Source organism: Drosophila ficusphila, unplaced genomic scaffold (genome assembly GCF_018152265.1).
Source record: "Drosophila ficusphila isolate 14025-0441.05 unplaced genomic scaffold, ASM1815226v1 contig_47, whole genome shotgun sequence".
Taxonomy (NCBI): domain Eukaryota; kingdom Metazoa; phylum Arthropoda; class Insecta; order Diptera; family Drosophilidae; genus Drosophila; species Drosophila ficusphila.
In genome coordinates this window covers 414615-440274 of record NW_025064388.1, presented here as the reverse complement: position 1 = coordinate 440274, position 25660 = coordinate 414615, and the positions used below count along the sequence as shown (strand labels likewise).

Genomic DNA, 25660 nt, shown 5'->3' with positions numbered 1-25660 from the left:
TTTCAAAAAAAGAATATACATTTTATTGAGTATTAGGTCCCTCGATACCAATACAATATAATTTATCAATTGTTTCATAAACCTAGTTGTAATTAAGCTTTTTTAGTTGCAGAACTTGTAAAGGACAATTTTGTAAATAAATGCATTTTATTCAGCCTCATTTAACATTACTACCAACGATTTTGAACAAAAGTCTAAAATTACAAGTTTCGAACAGAGAAAACGTTCCAAATTAAACAGTTTTAAATCAGGTTATTAACGATACAAATAACCCCAGTAGTGTAACTTGTAGTGTTAATAGTTAAAAATTTCTGTTATAGCTGATAGGCATCTGTGTTTATCAGGCAAATAAAAGGGCTCAAAAACATGAGGAAATGGAGTATCCCAGCCGGTCACTCTCATAACGGGTGCTTCCAAGTTCAAAAAACACTTTTCTTGAATATATGATGCCAGTTCTGAGCCAAATCCTTGAGTTAGTGGAGCTTCATGCGCAATTATTACTCGTCCAGTTTTTTTTGCAGACTAAAATATTTGTAATAGTTATTATCCGAGGCAAGTTAAGATGTAATGGCAACAAAATTACTTACTGTACATATAGCATTAGTGTCCCATGGCAAAATAGAGACTAAATCTATAACTTCACAATCTATATTAAAGTATCTCTTTGCCAGTTCAGCAACCTATAAGACCAAATGTGTTTATAAATAAGCTTTAAATTTATAAAAATAGACGTACTTCTAAAAGCACATGTACTTGTGTTCCCCAGCCAATGAGTGTGACATCTTTTCCTTTCCGCAGTATGTCAGCTTTGCCGAGTTCCGATGTGTAGTATTTCGTTGGCACTTCCTCAACAGCTGCTCGATACAAAGTTTTGGGCTCAAAAACGATGCAAGGGTTTGGATCCCGAATGCATGCAAGGAGAAGACCTTTCGCTTTTATCGGTCCGCGGGGAACCTATTTTAATTTGTATGCTTAATAAAAAGTACAATTTCCAGCTTTTATTTCTTTGGCATTACTACAACGCGAAGACCTGGGGTGTGAGCGAAGTATGCTTCTGGACTTTGGGAATGGTAGAGTGCTCCGTGACCCACAGCACCACAAGGAACTCTAAAAGTTAATGATCCACAGTCGAAGAGGCCTCCGCTTCGGTATCGATATTTGGCTGCTTCATTAACTATCTGGTCAAAACTCGGAAATATGTAGTCCGCAAATTGAATTTCAGCTATTGCGGTAGCTCCAGTATTAGCCACACCAATTGCAAAACTGTTAAAAAAAAAAAAAAAACGGAGTTGACTTTACGTAAATATTTTATAAGAAAAACAAGAAAGGAAGCTAGCTTCGGCAAGCCGAAGCTTATATACCCTTGCAGTCATCAAATATGTGGAACTTAATACATAAAGGCTAAACAGCATCGAAGCTATGACGATTTTTCTATTAATTTCCCATATTTTCGACTATTGTTCATATGACGGCTATATGATATAGTCGTCCGATTTTGATAAAATTTGATTCTGTATTCAAGAGTCGTTAGGAAACTCTATATTCCAAAAATCATGATTGTCTGATGAATAACAACGATGTTATAATTTTATTTCCCTTATTTCTAAATAGATTTTTCAATTTTTCTATGGCCGTTTGTTATGTATTAAGTTAAATAATTCATATTAATGAATAGTCGATAGTTTTAGTTTGCGATAGTTATCGTTTTGAAAATACATCATACATACAACGTCAGAAGTCAAAAGGAATGGCTTCTACTAATTCAGAAAGGGCTACATCGACCTCAAATAATTATCTAACCGGGATCATTGAGTCGCTGGCTGATGCAATTCGCATAGCAGTGGCACAAGGTAGCCAAAATGCAGGAATTCCAGGAACTACAAAGATGCCGCAGTTTGCAATGCCAAGCTACAAGAGCGGAGAAGATTCTACAGTTTAAGATTACTTCAGTCGATTTGAGTGGGCACTACAACTCAGCAAGGTGCCAGAGGAGGAGCACCACAATGGGCTCAGAATTGAATACAGCCTTACGTATACTGATCAATCCAAAGTGTCCCGAAGAATTACAGTACAGGGAGATCAAGGAGGTGCTAAATAATCACTTTGATGGCAAACGAAACATATATGCAGAAAGTTTTAAATTTCGTCAACTTCGACAAGAGCCAGAGGAAACACTGGTCACGTTCGTACTTCGCTTAAAACAAGCAGGATCTTTTTGCGAATTTGGTTCGTTCCAGAATGCTTACAGGACAAATGCTTTTCGGAATGGAGGGTCGCAGTATATGTGATGAGTTGATCGCAAAAAAGACAGCTACTTTTGCAGAAGCATATGAGAACTACTTTTGAGGTGTGCAAACACGGTGAGCGAAAAGACAATAACAGAGGTAGAACCTACATGCAAATTGGGATGCATTGCGTGACGCCTACGCGAAAAAGATCGACAAGAAAATGTCTGCAGGATTCTATAAGAAGGTAGATTATTCCGAATGGGCTTCAAAAACACACGTAGTTACTAAAAAGACCGGGGGCATTCGAACAACTGGCAACTATAAACCTACTTTAAACTCCCAAATGATTATCGATGAACATCGTATACCACGAGCTGAAGATTTATTCAACCAGATGAAAGGAGCTCCAATATTCGCACAATTAGATATTACTGATGCATATTCACATTTACGAATTGACGACGAGTTCGCTCACACTCTTACACTGAATACTCTCGGGCTCATTCGACCAACGCGCGCTGTATTAATTTGATTGTATGCAGATTCTATTTCCTGAGACCAGTAGAATTTTCCTGTCTTCAAAACGTTGCGGAGCGGTCTTTCTAGTGTCAATAAGTTTGGAATGAAATTCGAATATTATGTTGCTTTTCCCAAAAACAACTGTAACTGCTCTATTGTTGCTGGTCTCGGTGCATGTATTATGGCTTCAATGTGTTTCGTTGATTTGTGTATTCCTTGTGCGTCGATCTTGTGGCCCAGAAATTCTATAGAAGATGCCGCAAATATACATTTGATTTATTTAGTTTTAATCCGAAATTCTTCAGCTTTTCTACAGTCCTCTCTAACGTTTTTAGCAATTCTTCCATATTTCCAGCGCATATAAATATGTCATCGAAAAAATTAAGTACATTTGGAATGTCTTGTAATGCTGTTTCCATCGTTCTTTGCCAAATAGCTGGAATGTTTGCTGCACCATATTCTGATTAATTTAATTTAAATTAATTCTGATATCCCACAGGTACTGATGCCCTATGATCCGTCTCTATCTCTACTACTAGCAACAGATGCAAGCAACACAGGAATAGGCGCAGTCCTATCTCATCGACCAACCAACGGCAATGAACGACCAATTGCATATGCGAGCCGCACGTTAAGCCAAGTAGAACTCAAATACTCATACTTGGGCGACCCAAAGATTCTTAAAATATTTATACGCTAGGCACTGGACATTAATAACGGATAATAAACCCCTCGCACAAATTTTGCACCCAAGTAAATCACTTCCAACTTTGTGCATCTCTCGAATGGCTAATTATGCAGACTTCATAAGTAATTTTGATTTTGATTCAATTAGGAAAAAATCTAAAGAAAACAGTAATGCAGACTATTTTTCTCGACTACCAATCAAAGCGGGCATTATAAAAGAAATAGAAGACAGTTCTACGCTTCATGAATTAGACAATTTTATTATACGACAAATTAAGCAACTTCCAGTGACAGCCAAGGGAATATCGCAAGAAACAGGAAAGGACCAAAACTTAGGAAAGATTCTGCAACTACTCGAGAATGGTCAGTGTTTGGCCAAGAATAGATATAAAAGCCCAGAATGCATATACGGCCTTTCATATGGCTGCCTTACGTTTGAACACCGAATTGTTATTCCCATGAAATTACGACACACAATTCTGGATGAATCACACAGAGCACACCTAGGTGTAGTAATAATGAAGGGAATCGCTCGATCCTTTGTGTATTGGCCCGGAATAGATAAAGACATAGAAAATTGAGGAAAAGCATGCGAGTCCTGTGCCAAAAATGCTAAACTACCGCCGAAATGCTCCGACCACTACTGGGAATACCCTAAAACCCCATGGGAGCGCATTCATATAGACTATGCGGGGCCAATTCATGGCAAGATGTTATTAATTATTACTGATGCCTACTCAAAATGGTTAGAGGTGAAGGTAACAAAAACAATTACGGCAGGTGCAACGATCGCCATCTTAGACGAATTATTTGCCACTTACGGAGTCCCACTGATGCTAGTTACGGATATTTGAACAAACTACACGTCAAAAGAATTTAAAATCACCTTACATCTGCAGGAATCAGATATCACAAATTAACGGCGCCATATCATCGTGCAACAAACGGACAAGCCGAACGAAATGTGCAAACAGTAAAACAGGCATTAAAAGCAATGAGAACATCTTAGGAAACAATGAGAAGAGACCTGAACGAATTCTTACAACAATACCGAAATGCTCCACACTGCACTATCGGAGACCCTCCGGCAAAATTGTTTTTCGGCAGAAAATTGCGTACCCGACTTAATTTAATCCGTCCAGAAAATGTAACAGAGAAAGTTTCAGCAAAACGAGTCATGAACTTCAACCCTTCTTATAGACAGTTTAATTCTCACGATAAAGTTTACTTTTTATCCGGAAACCTTCGAATAGACAAATGGGTGCAAGGAAAAATTACAAAGCGTCTCGGAGATCTTCATTATGAAATACTATACAACGAAAAATTCTTCAAAAGACATATCAACCAAATGCGGGGTTGCATCTCAAAAGGTACGATAGGATTCATTCGCGAGAGGGAGAGAAAATTACTGGGATACTCTTCCGAAGACAAAGACGCAGTTTCGGGATCTTCAAGTGATACAGCCCACCGAGATATTGACAGTACCACCAATGAAGAAGATAATGATGACATTTTCAGCACTCCAATAACTTCGCGTTTACTGGACCATAGGGATGCACTGGAGCAAACTCAACAAGCACCACAAATGGATTCATCTACACCACAGCACTATGGGAAAAAAGTCGATTTTTTTTGGCATAAAATCAAATTATTTTCAAAAATAAAATATATTTTTTGAATTTACATACCCTAATTAGCCAAGAACCGTTATCTAAGATTTTTTACTAACAACACTATAATGTTGATAAACGAACAAAGTCAGATGTTCGATTGACTTTGTTGTGTGCTTAAATTAGTGAAAAATCTTTGCAAACTTTCATTGTTTATTTTGTGGAGCAACAAATTGATTTATTATTTCTGATTATGGCAAATCGTAGCAAAGGTATTTATGAATGTATCTTAGATTACATGTTTTGATTATTATGACTTGTTGTCCAACTGTGAACTGTTTTATATGTGTATCTTTTTAGCTTAAAACTAACAAGTTTGTTTGTGTTCCGTGGTGTATAACTTATAAATGGCACAACGTTGCAAAAAGGTAAAAACGCAAAGTTATTACCAAATGTATCCCTAATATCGCAAAACTAATCATTTTTGCAACTTTTTGCACGTTTCTTCAAAATTGAACTTTTAAGGTGCTAACCTAGCAATACAAATTTAACACAGCTTGAGAGAAGACATGACACTTGGCTATGCTCGAAAACATTTTTTTCTATAAAAAACGCTAAGAACCAGGTGGACCATGGAAAAAAAGTCTGAAAAACATAAACATATTAACTAAAATCAAAGTTTTATACTTTTTTGTTACAGGCTCTAAAAAAGTGTTCCGCAAAATGCAAAAAAATCTATATAATTATTAAAAAAAAAGTTAGGACAACGAACTTTTTTTTAAATTGTTTTGTTTAACAATTTTATTCCAAAAATAAAAAAAATTTTTTATTATTCTTTTAATATTTTCATTATATTATTCATTAAAAAAAATTTTTTAAATCTTAAAAAATGGGCGAGGCCACACCCCATTTTCTTAAAATACATTCCTTATTTTATTATTAACTGGAATCAAAAAACAGATCAATAAAATGTTGATTAGTTCTCAAGTTATTAATTAATGCCAAAAAAATCGACTTTTTTCCCATAGTGCACAGGTGGAGGTGGACACAAACCAACCCTACGACGATCATCCCGCATACGACAACCAGAATTATATTCTCATCATCACCCTAAGAGGGAGAAGTAATGTTATGTATAATATTAAGTTAAAGGAATCACATTAATGAATAGTCGATAGTTTTAGTTTGCAATAGTTATCGTTTTGAAAATACTTCCCTATTATTACTTTTTGTTCTTTCACCATGAAACGTAATTGAGTTTAAATAAGAATAATATATGTATACGATATAATACCGATATATGATAACGTTGTCGGATTTTAATGAAATTTTTTCTCGATTCAAGGGTTATTAAAAAAATCCATGTTTTGAAAAGCATTCTCGTGGGAATAAAAACCACGATGTTTTAATTTTTTTTTCCATAATTTATATATATTTTTTTAGATCTTTCCTATGGCAACTATATGATAGAGTTATCCGATTTTGATAAAAATTTAATCCGAATTTTAGTAGTAGTTAGGAAAGGACATCTGAAAGAAACTAAGTCGATCTAATCAAAAACAACGGCGTGAGAATTTTTTATTTCATTCTCTTGAATGGGAGCTATCCGATATAATCGGCCGATCCGCTTATATACTGCGTGCAATAAATACACACCTTTTGGGAAAGTTTCAGCAAGATAGCTTTAAAACTGAGAGACTTGTTTAAAGACAAATAGACAGACGAACAGACGTACAGACGTATTTGGATTCTGATCGTGATGCTGATCAAGAATATATATACTTTATGGGGTCTGAGGTGTCTCCTTCACTGCGTTGCAAACTTCTGACTGAAATTATAATACCCTTTGCTCTGCAAGGGCATAATTATACTCAAACAAGAAAGGAAGCTAGCTTCGGCGAGCTCAAGTACCTTTGAATAAGGGCAAACAACATCCCAGCTATTCGATATAGTCTCCCGATCCACCCGTTCTGAATTATATACTGCGTGCAATAACTACACAACATTTGGTAAAGTATGAGCAAGAAAGCTTTAAAGCTGAGAGACCAGTTTATATAGAAACGGTCAGACGAACAGAAGTAAATTTCGTAAAAACCGCACGACTATATCGACGCATTTCCGCGAATGCGTATTACACCGAGTCACAGCGGTCCGGCTCTGAGGAGGACTGTCCGTGGACCAGGCGTGATCCCCGGGCCGACCATCCGAGGTACTCAGGGTCTGGACGACCGCGATTTCCAGACGTGGAACACTATTACCACCACACGACCGAGGTCGATATGCCAGACACGTGTCCCTCATGCGTATAGACGTCCGCGAGGTCCTCATCAAAATACCCGGGCTACCCGCTCAAGGCCCATATGTTCCACCGTCCCCACCTCCCTACCCAGCGTTGGAGTCGACCTCCAGGCCGACCGGTCTCCGCATGATGTCCTGGCCCCCTCAGAACGGGCAGTCACCAAGGGGGCGGGCCATCCGATCACCCCACCCCGGCCAGTTTCGGCGGCCCCCGCGACGGTCACCCTAGGGGTTCAGGCGTCTCCCGCGCTTGGAAAGGACTGTCCACAGGGAACCCAAACCTCGCCGCCCAATCGGCAGGACTCGCACCGCTCGACCAAGTCAACCGAGAGGCGGGCGTCTCACGACAGTCCTGTGCGGGATGCTGGGGTCCCCGTACTGGACGCCTCGTGGTCCGAGTACCTGGCGGGCTTCGAGTTAAACACGAACTCCGAGGACGACGAAGAAGACAAGCCCCTGTTTCGCCGTTCCTTTCTGGTGTCGCCTCACCAGGACCAAGGGGCCACTTATCGGACCGCGTCGCGGGAGGATGGGAACCCACAGCGATTCCCCAGTTGTGCCCCGCCTGGTGAACCGCTCACCGACTGGGAGAACCAGATGAGGGAGTCGGAGGCCCCAAAGCTACCACCAATCTGGCTTTCATGTGCGCTCTGGAAACAAGTGACATGAAAACGTCATGCGCCTCCGCGGCAGAGGTGGATCTGTCGGCGGAAACGGGGAACGACCTGTGCCCGCTGCCGGAAAGTTGGATCGGGGGTAACGGCCTACTCCGTCTACCTCGACACGTCGTAGGGCAAATACGGCAGAAGGTGGCAACCCGGACCGGACGCGGGCGTCGGATGCGGATAGCAGTTGGAGCAGGTGTCCACCGGTACACCGTCACCGTTAAGAGCGACGGACGCCTCTTCGTCGCGCCGGGGAAGTGTGACGAACCCGCCTAGAGGGCGCGTACGCCACAACCCTAATCATATATATAATAATCGAGTTAGCCTTAAGAGACACATCATGAAGTTTATTATACATATATTATATTAAGCTAGCCTCGAGAGAAATCATATGAAGTCCAATAAATATTAAGTTTGAACCATATATATTAAGTTACATCCAAGATCCAGACCCGGGGTAGCAACGCCAACCTATATTTGGCCGAGACACCTTAAATACTAGATAAGCAAAGGAGTTAGGATTTCGGCAGGAGAAAAATACTAGAAATCCCGAATGCGGGAAAAAGGGGGAAGAGGGTCACGCAGAGAGAGAGCGTGGTTGGCTCAATCTCTTTTTCCGGGATCGTGGTACGGAGCAGACGTGCGCTCCTCGAGTTTTTCTTCCTCGCCGGCGGAGGATTGCGGGATAGGCCATCTTCGACGCCTAACGCGACCGTCCTCGGGCTACTGGTAGAATTCGTTCCGACTGTGAGGGTTAGTCAAGACCCACACGGTGTTTCGCAGGTGTTTGTAAACGAGGCTTTGAGCATTTTGAAAGCAAGATAGTCGAGGTTAGTACGACCAGGCTCATACGTGTTTACCGGTGTAGCGGACTCTATTGAAGTGATACGGAATAAATTGTGAAATATATTCGAAGCGTGCGTTTTTCCTTGCTTAGACCAGGATCAAACCTAACCTCACCTAACTTCCCGACTCCTCCGTAGTTCTGGGGATTCGAGCGTGGACACCCTTCCCGCCGGATCTGCCTACTAACTCTCCCGCCTCCTCCGTAGTTCGGGGATTCGAGCGTGGACACCCGCCGGATCTGCCTACTAACTCTCCCGCCTCCTCCGTTGTTCTGGGGATTCGAGCGTGGACACCCTTCCCACCGGATCTGCCTACTAACTCTCCCGCCTCCTCCGTAGTTCGGGGATTCGAGTAAGGACACCCTTTCCGCCGGATCTGCCCACTAACCCCTTTCCTCCTCCGTAGTCTTGGGGATTCGAGCGTGGGCACCATTCCCGCCGGACTCGCCAACCTAGCCACTCCGCTTCCACATCCGCAGAGTATTCTCCCGGCTTGGCCTCTCCCGAAGGTCCAGCCCGGTGAATTTTCGCCCCCGACGCGAAACACAAAGGAATCGCAGCCCAGGAACAGGATCCTGCGTTATTAAAGTCGTCCGCGTATTCCTCTACTCCCACCTCCGAAGAAGACTCCCACTCGAAATCACCCGTTCCCTCGCGGAGCGGAACCCCTAGTCCGGTGTTTCGGTGATTTATAAATATTCTTGTAAAGGACTCTGGTACTCGACTGAGATTTGTACCCCGGCCGAGAAAACATCCTTACAAGTGGCGCCCGAACAGGGTAACCGAGACTAGCTAGGGATTTACCCAAGTGGCCTAAAGACCCACTGAGAAAGAAAAGTAGGAAGAGTCACCCGGAGGGTCGAGACGCGACGACCCGCTTTGCGCAGCGCCAAGAGGAAAGAGGAGGATATAAGTAAGAGGTACGCCCTGGAAGACAACACGATGAGCACTCCTAAGGGATCAGACGGTGAGTACGAAGAAGCCGACTTCGTCAAAAATCCGGGTGTAGGAGTTCGCTGGATTTACGTTCGTCAAAGAGACGAACTCAACTCCCTTGCCTTCGGCTTTAAAGCTGGTGGCACAGTCGAAGAGGCCAGGAAGGCGTTCGCCAACCTGGTCAGCTCAGGATCCTTTCCTAAACGGGTGTGGAATCGACTGGCCGAGCTGCAGGAACAGTATAGCAGTCGGGCCCCGAGTCCTGTCCCAGCATGGAAGAAGAACGAGATCGACCAATTTACGGTGTCCCTCCGGGTCCCGACCATCTCCGACCCCGTGCCGATCGAGATTCCAGCCCGTCATCGAGGGGTACACCCCGGAACATCGCAAGGTCTCTGGGCGCCGCCGACATATCTCCGCGTGGTCACGGATCCACAGGGACGGGAGGCCCGAAGTAATACGACTCCCGCCCAGTATTTGCTTCCCGAGAAGATCCTTAAGTGGAACCTGCGGTTCGACGGCAGCACAGACCCATTGACGCTCATAGCCGCACTCGAGGAGAAGATGACGACGTACAGGATAAACCCGGAAGAGATTCCTCGGACTATGTCCGAAATCCTTGAGGACCCGGCGGTACGGTGGTTTCGCACTAGCCATCTACAGTCCGCCTCTTGGGGAACTTTCCGGAAGGAATTCCTAGATTTCGTCCTACACCCCGATACTTCGAAAGATTGGAGGACGAGATACGGACGTACGTGCAGAGGAAAGGAGAGCCTTTCAAAACATTCTTGATCGAGCTCAGGACGAAGATGCAGCAGGCTGGATACCGAGAAGGGGAGGAGTTATACCGAGCGTATGAAAACATGGCCCCAGAGTATCGACTGTATATCAAGCGCAGCGAGTTCACGACGCTGAAACAGTTAACCTGGATTGCTACCGAGTACGAGAGTATCAAACAACTCGAGTCGACCCGAAATGGAGCCCCAGGAGCGACGACCGAAAGCGACGAGGGAGCGCGAATTCGACGGCCGCCCAACCCCTTCTGGGACTCGAGTTTGTACTGACGCTACCCCAGTCGTGACTTGTCTCTCGCGTCTCTGACCAGTAAGTCAAGTATACCTGTGAACTCCTCCAGGCTTAGCGATGGAGGGAGGTAGCAGCTATATACGTATAGCCAGCCTACTTTAGCTCTTATAAAACCCTTTTCTGACATGATGTCTGTAAGTGGAGTGGCGTGTTGTCCACAGCTCCACGTTGCTGCCTTTCGCAGTTTGTCCCCTGCCCACGTATTGGAGGGTTTTGTGCGATAAGGTTCTCTCAGGATGGCAATGTCAGACCTTTCCTCCCGGAGACTCTGTGCTAGCAGGTCTTGCGCAGCTTCACAGTGATTCATGTTTAGCTGGTAGATGCGGATCATCGTTGTCGGATTTCGGTCAGCGCCTTTTTAAGGTATGGACACCTGCCACTAGTAGCAGTGTGGTCCGTCTCCTTTTCTCCCTTCCTGGCGCATAATATGCATTTTGGACTCTTCTTACAGTCCTTGGCTTTGTGGCAAATTCGCCACATTTGAAACAGGTGTCTCTGTAGTTGGCCTCTTCAATAACTGTTCGAAAACGCCATCTTGAAGAAATCAAGTTTTGGGAATGTTTCAGCAAGATAGCTTGCTGAAACGGACAGACGTACATTTCGATTCTGATCGTGATACTGATCAAGAGAATATATATACTTTGTGGGGTCTGAGGTCTCTCCTTAATAGGCTTAAGGCAGGTTCTCACCTTGTAGGGCCGAAAAATGGACATTTTGTAAAAAAAAATTGTTTTGAGAAAACGGTTAAAGATAAAAATCTGAAATTTGTAACTTTATTTGAAAACATATTTATTTTGCGAAAAAAATTTCAAAATTGAAATATCCAAAAAGGGGCGGAAGGGGGCGTTCCTCAGTTGCAACATTTTGGCAAAAAGGTGTCCCGCTTACGGAAGTGATTCAGCCAAAACGGGTAGTCGGAAACACAAAAACCGAAAAGATTCTTAACCCTTTACATGGCAATAACTCCGATTTTCTTGATTTTTTTTTGTTTGGTAGATAAGTGAAAATAAAAAATACACTTCTTTTTAGTTTTTTATTTTTTTTTGTTTTTACCTTATTTTTTTTTACAAAAAGGGGTGGTATGCATTTCTGCATCAAATGGTCTTAAAAGGAAAATTTTTTTAATATGTGTTTTAGAAAGATAATAACATTCATTCAATATTGATATGTATATAGTAATTTATATTTTAAATATGTCAATTTAAATTAAATTTTTTAAAGCAATTATTTCTTTTATTAAAACATAAAAAAAACTTCACATTTTTCGCACTCCGTTTGGGAGAATCCAGTGAAGTTCGTATATTTGCAGTATTTTTTAATGCATATCTGATGCATATCTGCAACAAAGCGAAATTGTTGATTTATTCGTATTATAATGCAACAAACACAAAAACTCGACAAGATATAATTAAATATAATATTTACTTGTTTAAAAATATAAATTAAATCAACTACACATTTTTTTTTTGTTATTTATATTTGGATGAGAAACTGCACAACCAATTCAGATTTCCACATTCACCAAATTGGCGAGAAAAGTAATCAGCTCTTGAGTATTGGACAGAATTCTGACTGACTAACACTTGTTATATAAAAAACGAAAGTTTCTGAACTGCATTAAAAGATTTCAGACAAAATAATTGAATTTGAACGGCATGATGCAGATATGCATCACCACCATGTAAAGGGTTAAAGTGTACAGTACTGTGCATAAAATGAACTAGGATCAGAAAAAAAATGAAAATTGCAAAAGTTATTAGCTTTTGAAAAAAATTTCGATTTTCACGCTTTTTTCTCACTAATTATTTTCTCAATTAAACAGTTTTGAATATTTTTGGATAATCTTAGTTCATTAGTTAAAGGAAACAATTGGGAACATTTAAAAAAAAATTTGATGACGATTGGTTAACCCCAACGCCTTCAATTACTTCCGTAAGGTCCGAAAACGTGGTTCCGAGATAAACGCGTTTAAAGTTTTGGCTTTCAATGGCCGGTGCTCGACATGTGCTCCATGTAAGGGCCTGTAACTTTTGTAATACATATTTCAAATTTGGATCTGAAATTTTTTGAGAACATTTTCGGAACATATATCAATACGATAAGCCAAAACAAAAAAAAAATCCATTTTTTTTTGCCACAAGGTGAGAACCTGCCTTACTAGCCTCTGCTCCAAGGGTATAAAAATTAAATTTATAATTTATATATATTTTCAACATTTTTAATATATTAATGACAATTAAATTCCTAACATATCTTCCTTTTTCCCTTTCTTTAAGTCTCGGAAATCTAAAGTTTTAGATTTCTATAAATATAGATAAGACTGATACTTTAGTTCACCAAAGAAGTTTCACTTCTGACATTACACATGTTTGTACAGTACTGTGCAAAATTATAAGACCACCCCTGTTTGAAACATTTTTTTGCGTTTATAGCGTTTGTCTGAAGTTTTATCCCAAAGTTGATATTTTTTTCGTAAAGAGCACCAAAATTTACTTTAGAAAACATGTTTTGCGTGTTTCAGAAGCACTCTTAATATAAAGTTAAAAAATAATAACACTTTTTGCGATTTGCATGAAATCAAACATATTTTATATTCTGTAAAACATTAAAAAAATTGTTGACTTTTGTAAGCCTAGTTATTATACGTAAAAAAACAATGAAGAATCCGAAAAAAAATAGTACGGCTCGATAAGTTTATCTGTTTTCAAGCCACAGCCAAAAAACGGAGAAAAATTAAGGTGGCGGCGTCCAAGCCCTTGCTGACCAAGCAAAACAGAGAGGCTCGCTATAACTGGGCATTGGAGCACCGCTCATGGACTGCAGAAAAATGGGCCACGGTGCTGTTTTCGGATGAATCCAGCTTTCAGCTCTTCAGCAACCGCCCCTGCCGTGTGTACAGAAAGGCTAATGAAAAATTTAGCCCGCAGTGCATCGTTCCACGAGTTCAGAAAGGAGGAGGCTCGGTCATGGTCTGGGGCTGTATGTATGCAAAAGGTCCAGGAGAACTTGCGTTTGTGGACGGAACTATGAACACGGAAAAATATCTCCAACATATGGATGATTATATGTTTCCGTCGAAGAAGAAACTCTTTGGACGCCGGAAAGAGTGGAAATATCAACAAGACAACGCACCATGTCATGTATCGAAAAAGGCTATTGCGTGGTTTCTGAATCGCCGCGTTCCACTATTAAAATGGCCTGCGCGATCACCAGATATGAGCCCCATTGAAGAATTATGGGACCTTCTGGATAGAAGAATCCGCAAACACATTATTCGCAGTTTGGATGAGCTTAAACGAAGACTCACAGAAGAGTGGATGGGATTGAGAGCAGATCGCAAGCTTTTTAAAAATCTCGTGAACTCGATGCCGGAACGAGTCGAGGCCCTCATCAAGGCGAAAGGAGGAGCCACAAGATACTGAGATGGTGAGTTTCATTACAAACGATGCTACTGGAGTACATTCAAACGGCATTTTAACACTCCACTGCATTACAGGTACACGTTCAAGACCCCGATGGGATCCGACGTGTTCAGACGAAGATCGGCGATGAGGAAAAAATGTCAGTTTTTTAGCTGTCGCTTGAAAACAGATGAATTTATCGAGCCGTACTATTTTTTTTCGGATGGTTTTTTACGTATAATAACTAGGCTTACGAAAGTCAATAATTTTTTTAATGTTTTACAGAATATAAAATATGTTTGATTTCATGCAAATCGCAAAAAGTGTTATTATTTTTTAACTTTATATTAAGAGTGCTTCTGAAACACGCAAAACATGTTTTCTAAAGTAAATTTTGGTGCTCTTTACGAAAAAAATATCAACTTTGGGATACAACTTCAGACAAACGCTATAAACGCAAAAAAATGTTTCAAACAGGGGTGGTCTTATAATTTTGCACAGTACTGTTCGCACGCACTTTTTTTAAATTATTTTATGTACCTCTCCAACTAATTTCAAAAAGTAGCCATTCAATAATTTGGAAGAATCCGCGGCCTTCATCGACACGTTACTGCAAGCCAGTTCGTTTTCAGTTCAAAAAGGAGACAACTGAACTGTCAACCGAAGAGGAAAAATACTTTAGGGAAAAAATACATCAACTCAAGCCAACAGAATTTTTGATTTGTAATAAAAAGATACATACAGGCAGGCTCCGGTTTTTACTTTTTTTTCGTTTTCGTTTTTGGGCGAAAACGTACGTTTTCGTTTTAGGTGCTCCGGTTTTCACAATTTTTTTGTCATCGTTTCATTATCGGAACGTTTCATTTTTTTATCGTTTCTCACTGTTCAAACAGCTGACTTGTTTGCATTTATATTTTCAATTGCCTGTTTTGAAGATAAAAGAAAGCAGAAATTGATTGATTTAAGAAAATTAACACATCTTAGATGCAACACATGTGTTTTTAATATGTCTGACATTTCATAATTTCATTTTATAAGTAGTTTTAAGTGGTTGTTTTGTTCCACTACAAGTACGGCAGCATTGACGATAACTTTATTGCCAAAAGTTAAAAGATTTATCGACCCCTTAGCAAAACGAAAGTTGTTGTTGCCGACGGCAAATATTTTATTTATGAAATCATGATGGGGTCAGAAAAAAATTATTTAAAAAATAAATACGAATTAGACTGATCTACTGATGGTGTGAAATGAACATCAATAGACCAAGGAGTCAACTATTTTTTACCTTTTGTAATTAAGAACCGATTTGATGTAGAAAAAGGCATTTACTTTTCATTTAAACAAAAAATCGGGTGGGGCTGTGTCGGGGCACACGGCCGTTGGTTTTAACGTGAAACGTCTATGTTAGCGAATCGCTTTAAAGTAAAAGATTGAAATGAAAACAAGATGGACGCTGTTTTAAGTATTTTAATAAAATAGAACAGGTACTTAATAGAAACTAACTTTTTATGTTGACATTAAAAGCAAAATCGTCGCCTATCCGCCTCGGTAATTGCTGCACCATGTTGTTTACATCGACATGTACATTGATTACCTGGCCGACTATACCATAGTTACCTTCGTAGCGTAATCGACGAATTTGCATAAATGGTAACCGCGGCGAAATCAATCGAATGCTGATCGGGTCAAGCAGCGGCAGCCCGCTCGGCTTTGGAGGATAACGAAAACCGTTTGAGAGCGACAGCGCACAGTGGGCGATTTGGTCTCGCTAGCGGCATTTAATTCAAATTTCAACTTTCAAAAAGCGATGATTTTTTTTCACAATTCGATAATAGATACTTTGATTAGATTTATCCAAGCATTTTAAAAGCTCTACGATGAGCTGATCATCAGCTGTGAACGGACAAACACAGAAAATGGTTTTGCAAAGAACTTTACAAAATTTTACCTGTTTGCGCGCATCAAATTCAAATTCCTCGGAAATTTACAATTTTTAGTGAATTTATTAAAAGTTTGGTTTTTTATTAATTTCAAGGTATGCATTACAAAAAAATTAATGTTTGTGACCGGTCTATAAATGTGTAGCTCATAAAACGTAGTGGCAATTCAGTGTATTAACAACGAGCCCGGATTAGCGTACACCTGTCTTTCGTGGAGAAGAACTTACCTGATTCAAGTGGATTCAGTCTAACTCCTTTATTAGCCGAAAGTGTGAATCAGTGGCGTCCAATGTGTGTAATATGAACTGCTAGTACCTGCTAGCCTTCAATCTATGGTACTTTTAAGGCACAATGTCAGTAGCAAAAAGGGATCTTTTTTAGTATATTTTAGTATTTTTACTATGCCGCCGTCTGATTCCGATGATTCTGAATAAAATTCTAGCCATTTTTAAATTATGTTTGTTTATGGAATATATTAATTGAAGTTTAAAAAACATAAAAATAAATCAAAATTTAAAATTAAAAAATATTTTTTTTAAATTAAAAAAAAAAAAATAAAAAAGTATTAAAAAAAACTTTTTTTAACTTAAAAAATTGTATGATTTTTCTTTGATCGGTTAAAAAAACCGACTGAAGATATCTATTTTAGTTTAGAAGTTATTAATTAAATGCCGCTAGCGAGACCAAATCGCCCACAGTGCAGCGTTGGGATTTTATTGGCATCTATCAAATTGCTACAGGTACTGCATAAGCGAAATTCCGTCACATTTTCATCGGGGAATTTTGTTTGAAGGAAAGAAATGTTGCGATGTTTCACTTTCTTTAAGTCTTTTTCGAACCAAAGACGATCACAAACACTGCAAGATAAACCAAACGAATTGGCTTCAAATACCGTTTTGAAGCGTTTGTCCGCTGAACGCCAATGATTTTGCATTGTTTCACTTCTACTGATATTGACATCTCTCAGTTCCGTGGCAGATCCAATAGATATATCGATTGTCTGTTCATTCGTTATGTCCATAAGTATAGGTGTTCCAGTGGTACTCGCGAGGTCGGCTTTGCGACGTTCCCGTAACCGTCTCGCTCGCTCGGCGCCAGACATTGGGGTACCTGTGCGTGGCCCATAGCCCCCTCTTTGTAACGCCAGCCTTAATTTATATTTCTGGCTGGCTCTTGCACGCGCTGAGGCCGACATGGCAAATGTTTGTATATTTATTGTCACTTTCTGGTTATTTTAAATATAAATACTGTCCAAATTACACTTATTTTTGTGTAAATCAATCGGTTTAAATAAACTTGACAAACACACGAAAGAATCACCACGCTATAAAGTCGGAGTCACGAGTTACACTGAATAGAAACACGCGTGAGCGCCGGTTTCGCACAGTTATCGCAGTATACCACCCCCGCCGCCCCGCTTGACCCCGACACGAACTCAATGTCATAACAGCAAGCTGACTATATAAGGGAAATATTTACACCACATTTTTGTTTCTAAGACTAATAGTTTTTTAATTATTAAGGTACGATGATATAGACCATTTCGTTACGGTCCAGTTTTTAAACCTGGTACCCGTATGTTTCGGCGCGATTTTAAAGACGTTTCACGTCAAAAAACTTGCCCGTTTTTGAAAACGAAAAAATCTTGTGAAAGTGAAAACGGGAGCACCAATTCTCGTTTTTGAAAACGAAAACGAGAGAATCTTGTGAAAGTGAAAACCGGAGCTTGCCTGATAAATGTTGAGCATAGTTTACAACTGACTATGGTAGACGGAAAAGTATGCAACGCTGAGTCATCCTCAACAAAATGTTTTATATGTGGAGCAATTCCAAAAAAAAAATGAATAACTCGGATAAATGTTTAAAGAAAGACGTGCACAGAGAATATTTCGAATTCGGTTTATCCCCACTTCATGCGAAAATACGTTTCTTTGAATACTTTTTACATCTTTCCTATAAGTCTGTTATCAAAACGTGGCAAGCTAGAGGTCCAGAGCAAAAATCAATAGTTTTAGACCAAAAGCACAAAATTCAAGCGGCGTTTCGTGAAAAAATGGGAATAATAGTGGACAAACCCAGAGACGTAGAGGATCGTCCAACGATGGAAATGTGGCTCGAAAGTTTTTCTCAAATCCCAAATTGGCTTCTGAAATCACAGGGCTTAATGAAAACCTTATCCAGCGTTTTGCCACACTACTTCAAGCTATCGCCTCGGGGTACAAAATAAATTTGGAAAAATTTAATGAATATGCCATCGATACTGCTAAGGAATTGATAAAGGAGTATCCATGGTACTATTTGCCAGCTACAGTCCATAAGGTGTTAGTTCATGGATCTTCTGTGATTGAGCATGCACTCGTATCAATCGGAGAGCTTTCGGAGGAAGCTGCTGAGTCGAATAATAAGGAACTAAAAAAATTTATTCTGTATCACAGCCGAAAAATTTCACGCATTGCAACAAACACAGACATATTGAACACACTCATTTTACGGTCGGACCCATTTATAACTGGACAAAGAAAACATGGAAAGAAGGATAAATCAACGTTACTTGCATCTGTGTTCACTTTATTAGAAGAAACATTATACATTTTTGTTATATTTATATTATTTCGTTGATGGCTGTGGAAATATCAACTTAATAAATTGGTTTACAACATGATTGTTTAATTTATGATTTTTTGATATGATATTATTTTAGTAGGTGTATAGCTTGGGGATTAGATGGGGAAAGAGTTTTAAAAGTATAAGATTTAACTGAAATATAATAAAAACCCAAAATAGTTGATCTTTCCTATGTCCGATTTCAATAAAATTGGCTAAGCATATGTAAAACTACACCGATCTTATAGTCTGTGAGTTTAGATAATATACCTCAATAAATAAACAAAATTTGCATACTAGTTTTTATTAATAAACGATCGTTCCTATAGCAGCTATATTATATAGACGTACGATATGTCCCATTTTTATAACATCCACTGTGCTATGGTTCGGTACACACTGAAACAACGCGCTAAAATAGTGCAAATCTATATTGAAAATAACAAGTCAATTGTGTTAACTGAACGGTCAATCTTCAAAAATATCGTTGCGTTTTGCTCCAAAAAAGACACTATTTATCGTCTTATGGCCAATTTTTCTAAATTTGTTACTGTGGCAGACCGTCCACATGCAATTTATGAACGTCGAAGATGCTCAGCTGATTTGGTTGAGGCAGTGAGAGAATGTTGCCGAAAGCCCAGGAGAGTCGTATCGACACCGTGCTGAGCAATTCAATGTTAGTGGAACCACTTTGCGATGCATTTTAAAGAATGATACAAATGTATATCATTCTTTAAAATGTATAAAGTGCAAGTAACACAAAAACTTTTGCCCAGGGATAATCAACGTCGCAGGCAATACTAAATTTTGGAATCAAATTTTCATGACTGATTATTCGTCAAAATGGTATGGAAGACTTTTGGTTCCAACAAGATGGCGCTCCATATCACACTGCAAATGATACAATGGGTTATTTGCAACGAGATTTCTCTGGACGTTTAATGTCGAAAATGGCGATATCGACTGGCCACCCAGATCTGTTGATTTAACTCCTCCAGACTTCTTTCTGTGGGGTTATATGAAAAGCAAAGTTTATGCCTATAATCCTCAAACCCTCGACGAGCTAAACGACAGCATCCGTGCCGAAATGAAGGCCATACCGACCGATATGCTCGAGAGTGATGAAAAATGCGACAAAAAGAGCATAATTTGCCGTGGCCAATCAAGGTGGCCTTTAATTGATATTGTTTTTTAAATTGGTCTAAATGAATTGTATTTATCGATGTTAAATGATTCTCAAAAATATGTTTGTTTTGTTTTTCTTTAAAGGTTTTCAATGTTTAAATCGGTCCATAATATATGGCGCACACTGTATACTGCGTGCAATAACTACACAAAATTTGGTGAATTTTCATAAAGATAGTTTTAAAACTGAGAGACTAGTTTACATAGAAACCGACAGGGGGACAGACGGACAAACGGACAGACGTATTTTGATTCTGATCGTGATGCTGATCAAGAATATAAATACTTTATGGGGTCTAATGTGTCTCCTTCTCTGCGTTGCAAGCTTCTGATTGATATTACAATACCCTCTGCAAGGGTATATGTAAACATACAAAATAAATAAAAAATGTAAATGATATATGTATGTACGTTAATGGGGGAGATTTTAGTTTCCGGGGCGCCAAGATTTGAGGACATATTTTGGGTAATTGGCCCAAAATAAACACTTTTACTAAATAAAATTTTTCGATTTCTCGCACCGCTTACGAGAAATCGAGCCCTAAATTACGGATTATAGTGAGGGCTGGTAGCAGGCGAAATTACTTATTGCACATATTTTTCGTGGAACTTTCAAGATTTGCGGTACTTTCGGTCGAAGACGAACACTTAAATTTATTTGTTCAGTTTTTAGCGCGCGCACTTATGCATTGATACATATGCTATATTCTTTTTTGAGATAATTTTTATAAAAATAAAATTTTGGCCAATTTTCAGTTTTTAGCTTAGTTTTTTTATAACAATTACCTCAAAAAATAATATAGCATATGTATCAATGCATAAGTGCGCGCGCACTTTGAGTTAATTTCTTTAAAAAAAATTTTTTTTCCCAGTGTAACGGCCGCACTATAAGCCGATATTTAAGGCTCGATATCTCGTAAACGGTGCGAGATATCAAAAAATTTTGTTTAATAAAAAGTATTTATTTTGGGCCAATTACTCAAAATATGGTAATTGTTTACAAGTGCGGTGCACGGTAAATACAGCTTAAAAAAATTTAGTAAAGTATGGAAACGATGTGTTTTTTTTCTAAAACTTCGAAATCCGTTGGCGGAGAGTGAAAATTTTGCACCGTTTTTTTGTTATTAACAATTAAAGATTCAATTCAATTTGTAGTACAAATTCGGATCTGAGTGAACGTACATACATATTTGCAATAATCCGCCACCAGACGGCTGCAATAATCGGCACATCACATGCATTTACACCCTTGCAGACCTCAAATATGTCGAAAAAAAATAAACATCGAAGCTACATATGTTGATTTTTCTATAAAGTTTCTAAAGCAATAAACAGCGGCGATGGTCACTTAAAATACATGTAATGTACATACCCTGCGATGCCTTGCTCACATAGCGGAGAATTAAAAACACGCTCTTTACCATATTTTTCACGAAGATTAACTGAACACCTATTTAATAAAAAAAATTTGTTACTGTTTGATAAAGTTTGCTAGTTTTACTAACCGAAATACTCCACCGAAACCAACATCCTCGCCAAACAACAATGCCGATTTGTCAACGCTTAGGGCCAAGTCCAATGCATTATTTATGGCGTTGAACATATTCATTTTTACTCCAGTTCCTAAAACAGAGGGATAGTAGGTAAAATGTGATCGAGTCAATGCGATAGGCCTTATATTTAAACTCATATTCGTGAACCATCTAATCGCTTTTTGAGCCGCTTTCATTTTTAATTTTTAATTTAGATCACAGTTGGCTTTATGACATAACAACTAGAACTGGGAAAATATCGATGACACGTTCGAAGTATCGAATTTTCACCTTTCGGAACCACCATCAATGTGGTATGGGCGATGGTGCTGGGCATTTTCCACATCACTGGTTCCAGCCACACCTTCAGAGTCTGTGCGTATTTTCAGCAAGGCTAATCTTTTAATACAAGGCGAACAATGTAGACAAATTGCTATTTTGCAAAGAAATGCATGGACAGAATAATATTTTTTTATTACTCAGTCAATTTTTGAATTTTGTTTAAGTTCCTGATATTTTAAATATCATAGTGATAGATTTATAAAGCATATTGCAAACAAATATACAATCAATATTTCGCTCTGAAACGCCAAAAATATCGAAAATCGCTAGTTTCCCAGCTCCAATAACAAAAAAAAACTACTTGGTGAAGATAATATGGTGATACAGTAAACATGACAAAATAATTTAGATTTCGTATTTCCACTGGTTTGTATTTGTGTAATTATTCTCTTTGATGTCATATATGCTATTTAACCAGTGTTTATTAGAAGAATGGAGCCAGACAAAATTTACCCTGCATTTTCATTCACACATCGATCTACAGTGGCTCGCAGCTTATTTCGTGCAGTTACTTAAAAAAAGTTAAAATCGTTATTCCTGCTAAACTAAGAAAGATATCAGAAAAATGTAAATGCAGTATTTTAATATGGAATATTAACTTATTTATTGAACGAAATCGATTTTCTTAATCATAAAAATAAAAAAATTATTTTTGTCCTACAACCCTGCAAATTGGCATTTTTCGTGTTTAGAGGCTTTTTCCATGCCGCAGTTTATTTCGTGCAGCAGATTCTACTTAACTTATTATTAGTAATTTAACAGCTACAATTTTGTATGTCCTTCTTTCTGGTTCAGGACAGCTTTGAGACGATTTTCCATGGAGCAAACTAACTTTTTAGTGGTTTCCACTGGAATTTTTAGCCATTCTTCCATAAGAACAGTTTTCAGATCGTTTTTGGCAAAAACTTCCTCTTCCTTATAGCTGTTTCCAATATATCCCATAAATTTTCGATCACATTTAAATCTGGAGACTGTGCTGTCGTTATAACGACATGAGGGCAGTTCCAGATACCCAAGACTTCACAATTCCTGCTGAATGCTTCGGATCGTTGTCTTCGTAAAATCGAAAACGATCGCGTTTGCCCAGTTTTTCACCAGTTTGGAGTAGGTTATCCGTTAAAATGTTAAGGTACATTGTGGCATCCATGATGCCATCAATGAAAATGAGGTTGTCCACGCCAGAGGATGCCATACAGGCCCAAACAATGACGTGACCCCCGCCATGTTTGACCGTAGGTTTCAGGTGCTTATTTTCCAACTCTGTATTTGGTCGCCGCCACACAAACTGTCGTCCATCTGAACCAAAAATGTCACATTTTGACTAGTCACCAAAAATAAAGTCATCCCAAAACAAAATCGGTGAAAGTATGTGCTCCTGTGAAAAAAGAAAATCGTTTTCGTTCAATAAATAAGTTAATATTCCATATTAAAATACTGCATTTAAATTTTTCTGATATCTTTCTTAGTTTAGCAGGAATAACGATTTGAACTTTTTTTAGGTGACTGCACGAAATAAGCTGCGAGTCACTGTATAAAAAAACAACAAAAGAAGCGAGCTTATATCGGCAAGCCGAAGCTTATATACCCTTGTAGTCATCAAATATTATCTATGTTTTCGACTATTGTTCATATGGCAGCTATATGTGTTACGAACTGCTTCCTTCGCGGGCAGCGCCGCTAGCTCAGCGATCTCATTTGGGCCAAGTTCTCCCCAATGCCCGCAGTCCGACAACATAAAATACAAACATCGATTACGGTCGTCTCACAATACTAACTCTCTGCGACCACTAACAAAATGTAAACAACCAAAAAAACGTAAACATTCAAATACAAGGCGGCGGAAATTTGGATCTTTGGTGGCCATCGGTGTTCTTGGCCACTGCGTACCCACCCAACCTAGGATGCCTGGTAAGTATTATCCACGCATCATCCATAATGGGTCAACAAGTCACTCCATGCAACTAACTTAACTCCATCTCCCCCACAGAAAAAGGTCTAGCAATTCATCATCATTATAAACTGGTCTTTAAGGGGTTACATGGGTTTCACGGTTTCAAAAAATCGATTTTTTTTTTTGTCTTATTAAATTCTATAACATTTCTAGAATATTGTCTTACATTTTCAAGTTGATCCGAGTAATAGTCTCGGAGATACAGCCTTGAGAAGGTGGACGCTTGAGATCACTTTTATTGTCTCTTAAAACTTTAAACGCGTTTTTCTCAAAACTATGTTTTCAAAGTCGGTTGTCAAAATTTCTCGCGAACTACTCAACCGATCTTAATGAAATTTTACACAAGTATTCGAGATATCATTTACAAGGTATTGAACGAAGGATTTTTTTTTTTTCAATTACAACTATTTAAAAAAAAAATGTCGAGAAATTTTCATCGAAATTTGCATTTTTTTGTAAAAACGTCTGCCAAAAATCCAATTTTCATTTTTTTTTTTTTCTTCGTCCAATACCTAGTTTATTGTCTATACTGAAACACGTTTTTTTTTTTTTTACTTTAGATGATCCTGAAAGAAGTTCTGCTGACAACGCGGAGGCACCTTTTCTCCGAGGGACTGCCGGAAATGGCGTCGTAATGGCCGACATTTTGATATTTTTTTTTTTTGAAAATTTCACAAAATCTTTATTAAATATGTATCTTTTAAATAATAAAAAGTTTAATTGAAATATTTCATTTTTTATATGCAAAAAAAATGTTTGAAAAAAGGCCGTTTTTTACCCGAGGAAACTCATGTAACCCCTTTGTTTGGTCATGCCGCAGCCTAAATCCAATCACTAAATTAAAATCCTAACGTAATTCAAATTCTCGATGTTTGCCTTTTATTTTGCTATTTGCCCTGCGCGGCAACACTGTTCTAATTGTCATTTCTAACTACTTTTGCACTCTTTCGCTTATCGCTTCCTGGCCTTAGTCCACGGCAAGCTTCAGCCCAGTTCGATTTTGGTACTCGCTTGCACAAGGCACGATCGCTGATCGCCTGCCAACTCTCGGCTTATATACTTTCGTCTAAAGCACAGACAAATCGGTCTGCCTGCCCATCATACTTTCGGCTATTTAAAAGGCACAGACAAATCGGTCTGCCTGCCTAATTCCTAATTCAAACCTACATAAACAATAACTCTGTAAATTTAAGGCCTTGGTGCCAGTTAATAAATAAGTGCATTATTTAAGCGAAATTTGTACGGTTTATTTACTTGGGCACCGCCAAAGGTAATGGTTAGTAAAAAAGCTTACTGACCCAACACCCTTAATACTTCAGGTAAGTTCATGTATATTTAACATTTCACCTCTAATAAGTTTCATCAAAAATCTATTTGTTTATTAGGCCTCGGAATCGTCAATCAACCGCCGGATAAATATATTTAGCGGTCAAAGCTAAATTTAAGAACAAGGAATGGACACTCACCGACAAAAATGTTCTGCCCCCTTGTATTGGCAGAACTCACTTTACTAATACGGCTGAGTTGTTTGGTCACCTAATCCTAAGGAGCTCCGTGGGAATAGAAAGGACGCCGAAAGGTATGGGAGATTTACACAAACAAATCCTTCATCTTAAATAATCGCGACCTTTCCTTTTTAGCAAACTGCCGATCAAGTGATAAGCTTTGAACTAATTCACAACTAAATTGGACAATCAGGTATTTTAATTCTTAATGACTATACATCTCATAAATTTTTTTTTCTCAGTTTCAGGAAGTGGTGGCTGGGCCCAGCCCACCAGATTATCGCACCACAAGAAACTTGGAGGCGTATATAGACTGGCTGGCCAAC

General features: G+C 38.9%; 1 protein-coding gene and 1 long non-coding RNA gene across 5 annotated transcripts; one reads left to right on the top strand and one right to left on the bottom strand.

Moving 5' to 3' along the window:
• Positions 1-21888, bottom strand: LOC108094419 (2-oxoisovalerate dehydrogenase subunit beta, mitochondrial). Of its 2 annotated transcripts, XM_043208458.1 has the most exons (7): positions 21828-21888; positions 21510-21627; positions 21377-21454; positions 1017-1263; positions 736-954; positions 588-680; positions 1-522 (listed from the first exon to the last, which is right to left on the bottom strand). In XM_043208458.1, the coding sequence occupies exons 1-7, from the start codon at positions 21880-21882 to the stop codon at positions 295-297; spliced, it is 1038 nt and encodes a 345-aa protein (XP_043064393.1). In that variant the 5' UTR covers positions 21883-21888; the 3' UTR covers positions 1-294. The 2 variants fall into 2 exon arrangements, with proteins under 2 accessions (XP_043064393.1, XP_043064392.1); XM_043208457.1 differs by lacking the exon at positions 21828-21888 and having other exon boundaries at positions 21510-21797.
• On the top strand, positions 21855-24689 carry LOC108101520. 3 transcript variants are annotated; one of them, XR_006245619.1, is made up of 3 exons: positions 21855-21911; positions 23516-23786; positions 24390-24689. It is a non-coding gene; the product is annotated as an uncharacterized LOC108101520 (long non-coding RNA). The 3 variants fall into 3 exon arrangements; XR_006245618.1 differs by lacking the exon at positions 21855-21911 and adding an exon at positions 21987-22244; XR_001772093.2 differs by lacking the exons at positions 21855-21911; positions 24390-24689 and adding exons at positions 21987-22244; positions 23866-23908.
• The last annotated feature ends 971 nt before the right edge of the window (positions 24690-25660 follow it).

What these genes read in the sequence shown, in the direction of transcription:
- LOC108094419 (XM_043208457.1), bottom strand. Translation starts at nt 21,733, where the DNA reads ATGAAAGCGGCTCAAAAAGCGATTAGATGGTTCACGAATATGAGTTTA. An exon ending in AAGTACATGTGCTTTTAGAA is followed by an intron (nt 681 to 735) that starts GTACGTCTATTT and finishes TTGGTCTTATAG; the next exon opens with GTTGCTGAACTGGCAAAGAG. An exon ending in ACACTAATGCTATATGTACA is followed by an intron (nt 523 to 587) that starts GTAAGTAATTTT and finishes CAAATATTTTAG; the next exon opens with TCTGCAAAAAAAACTGGACG.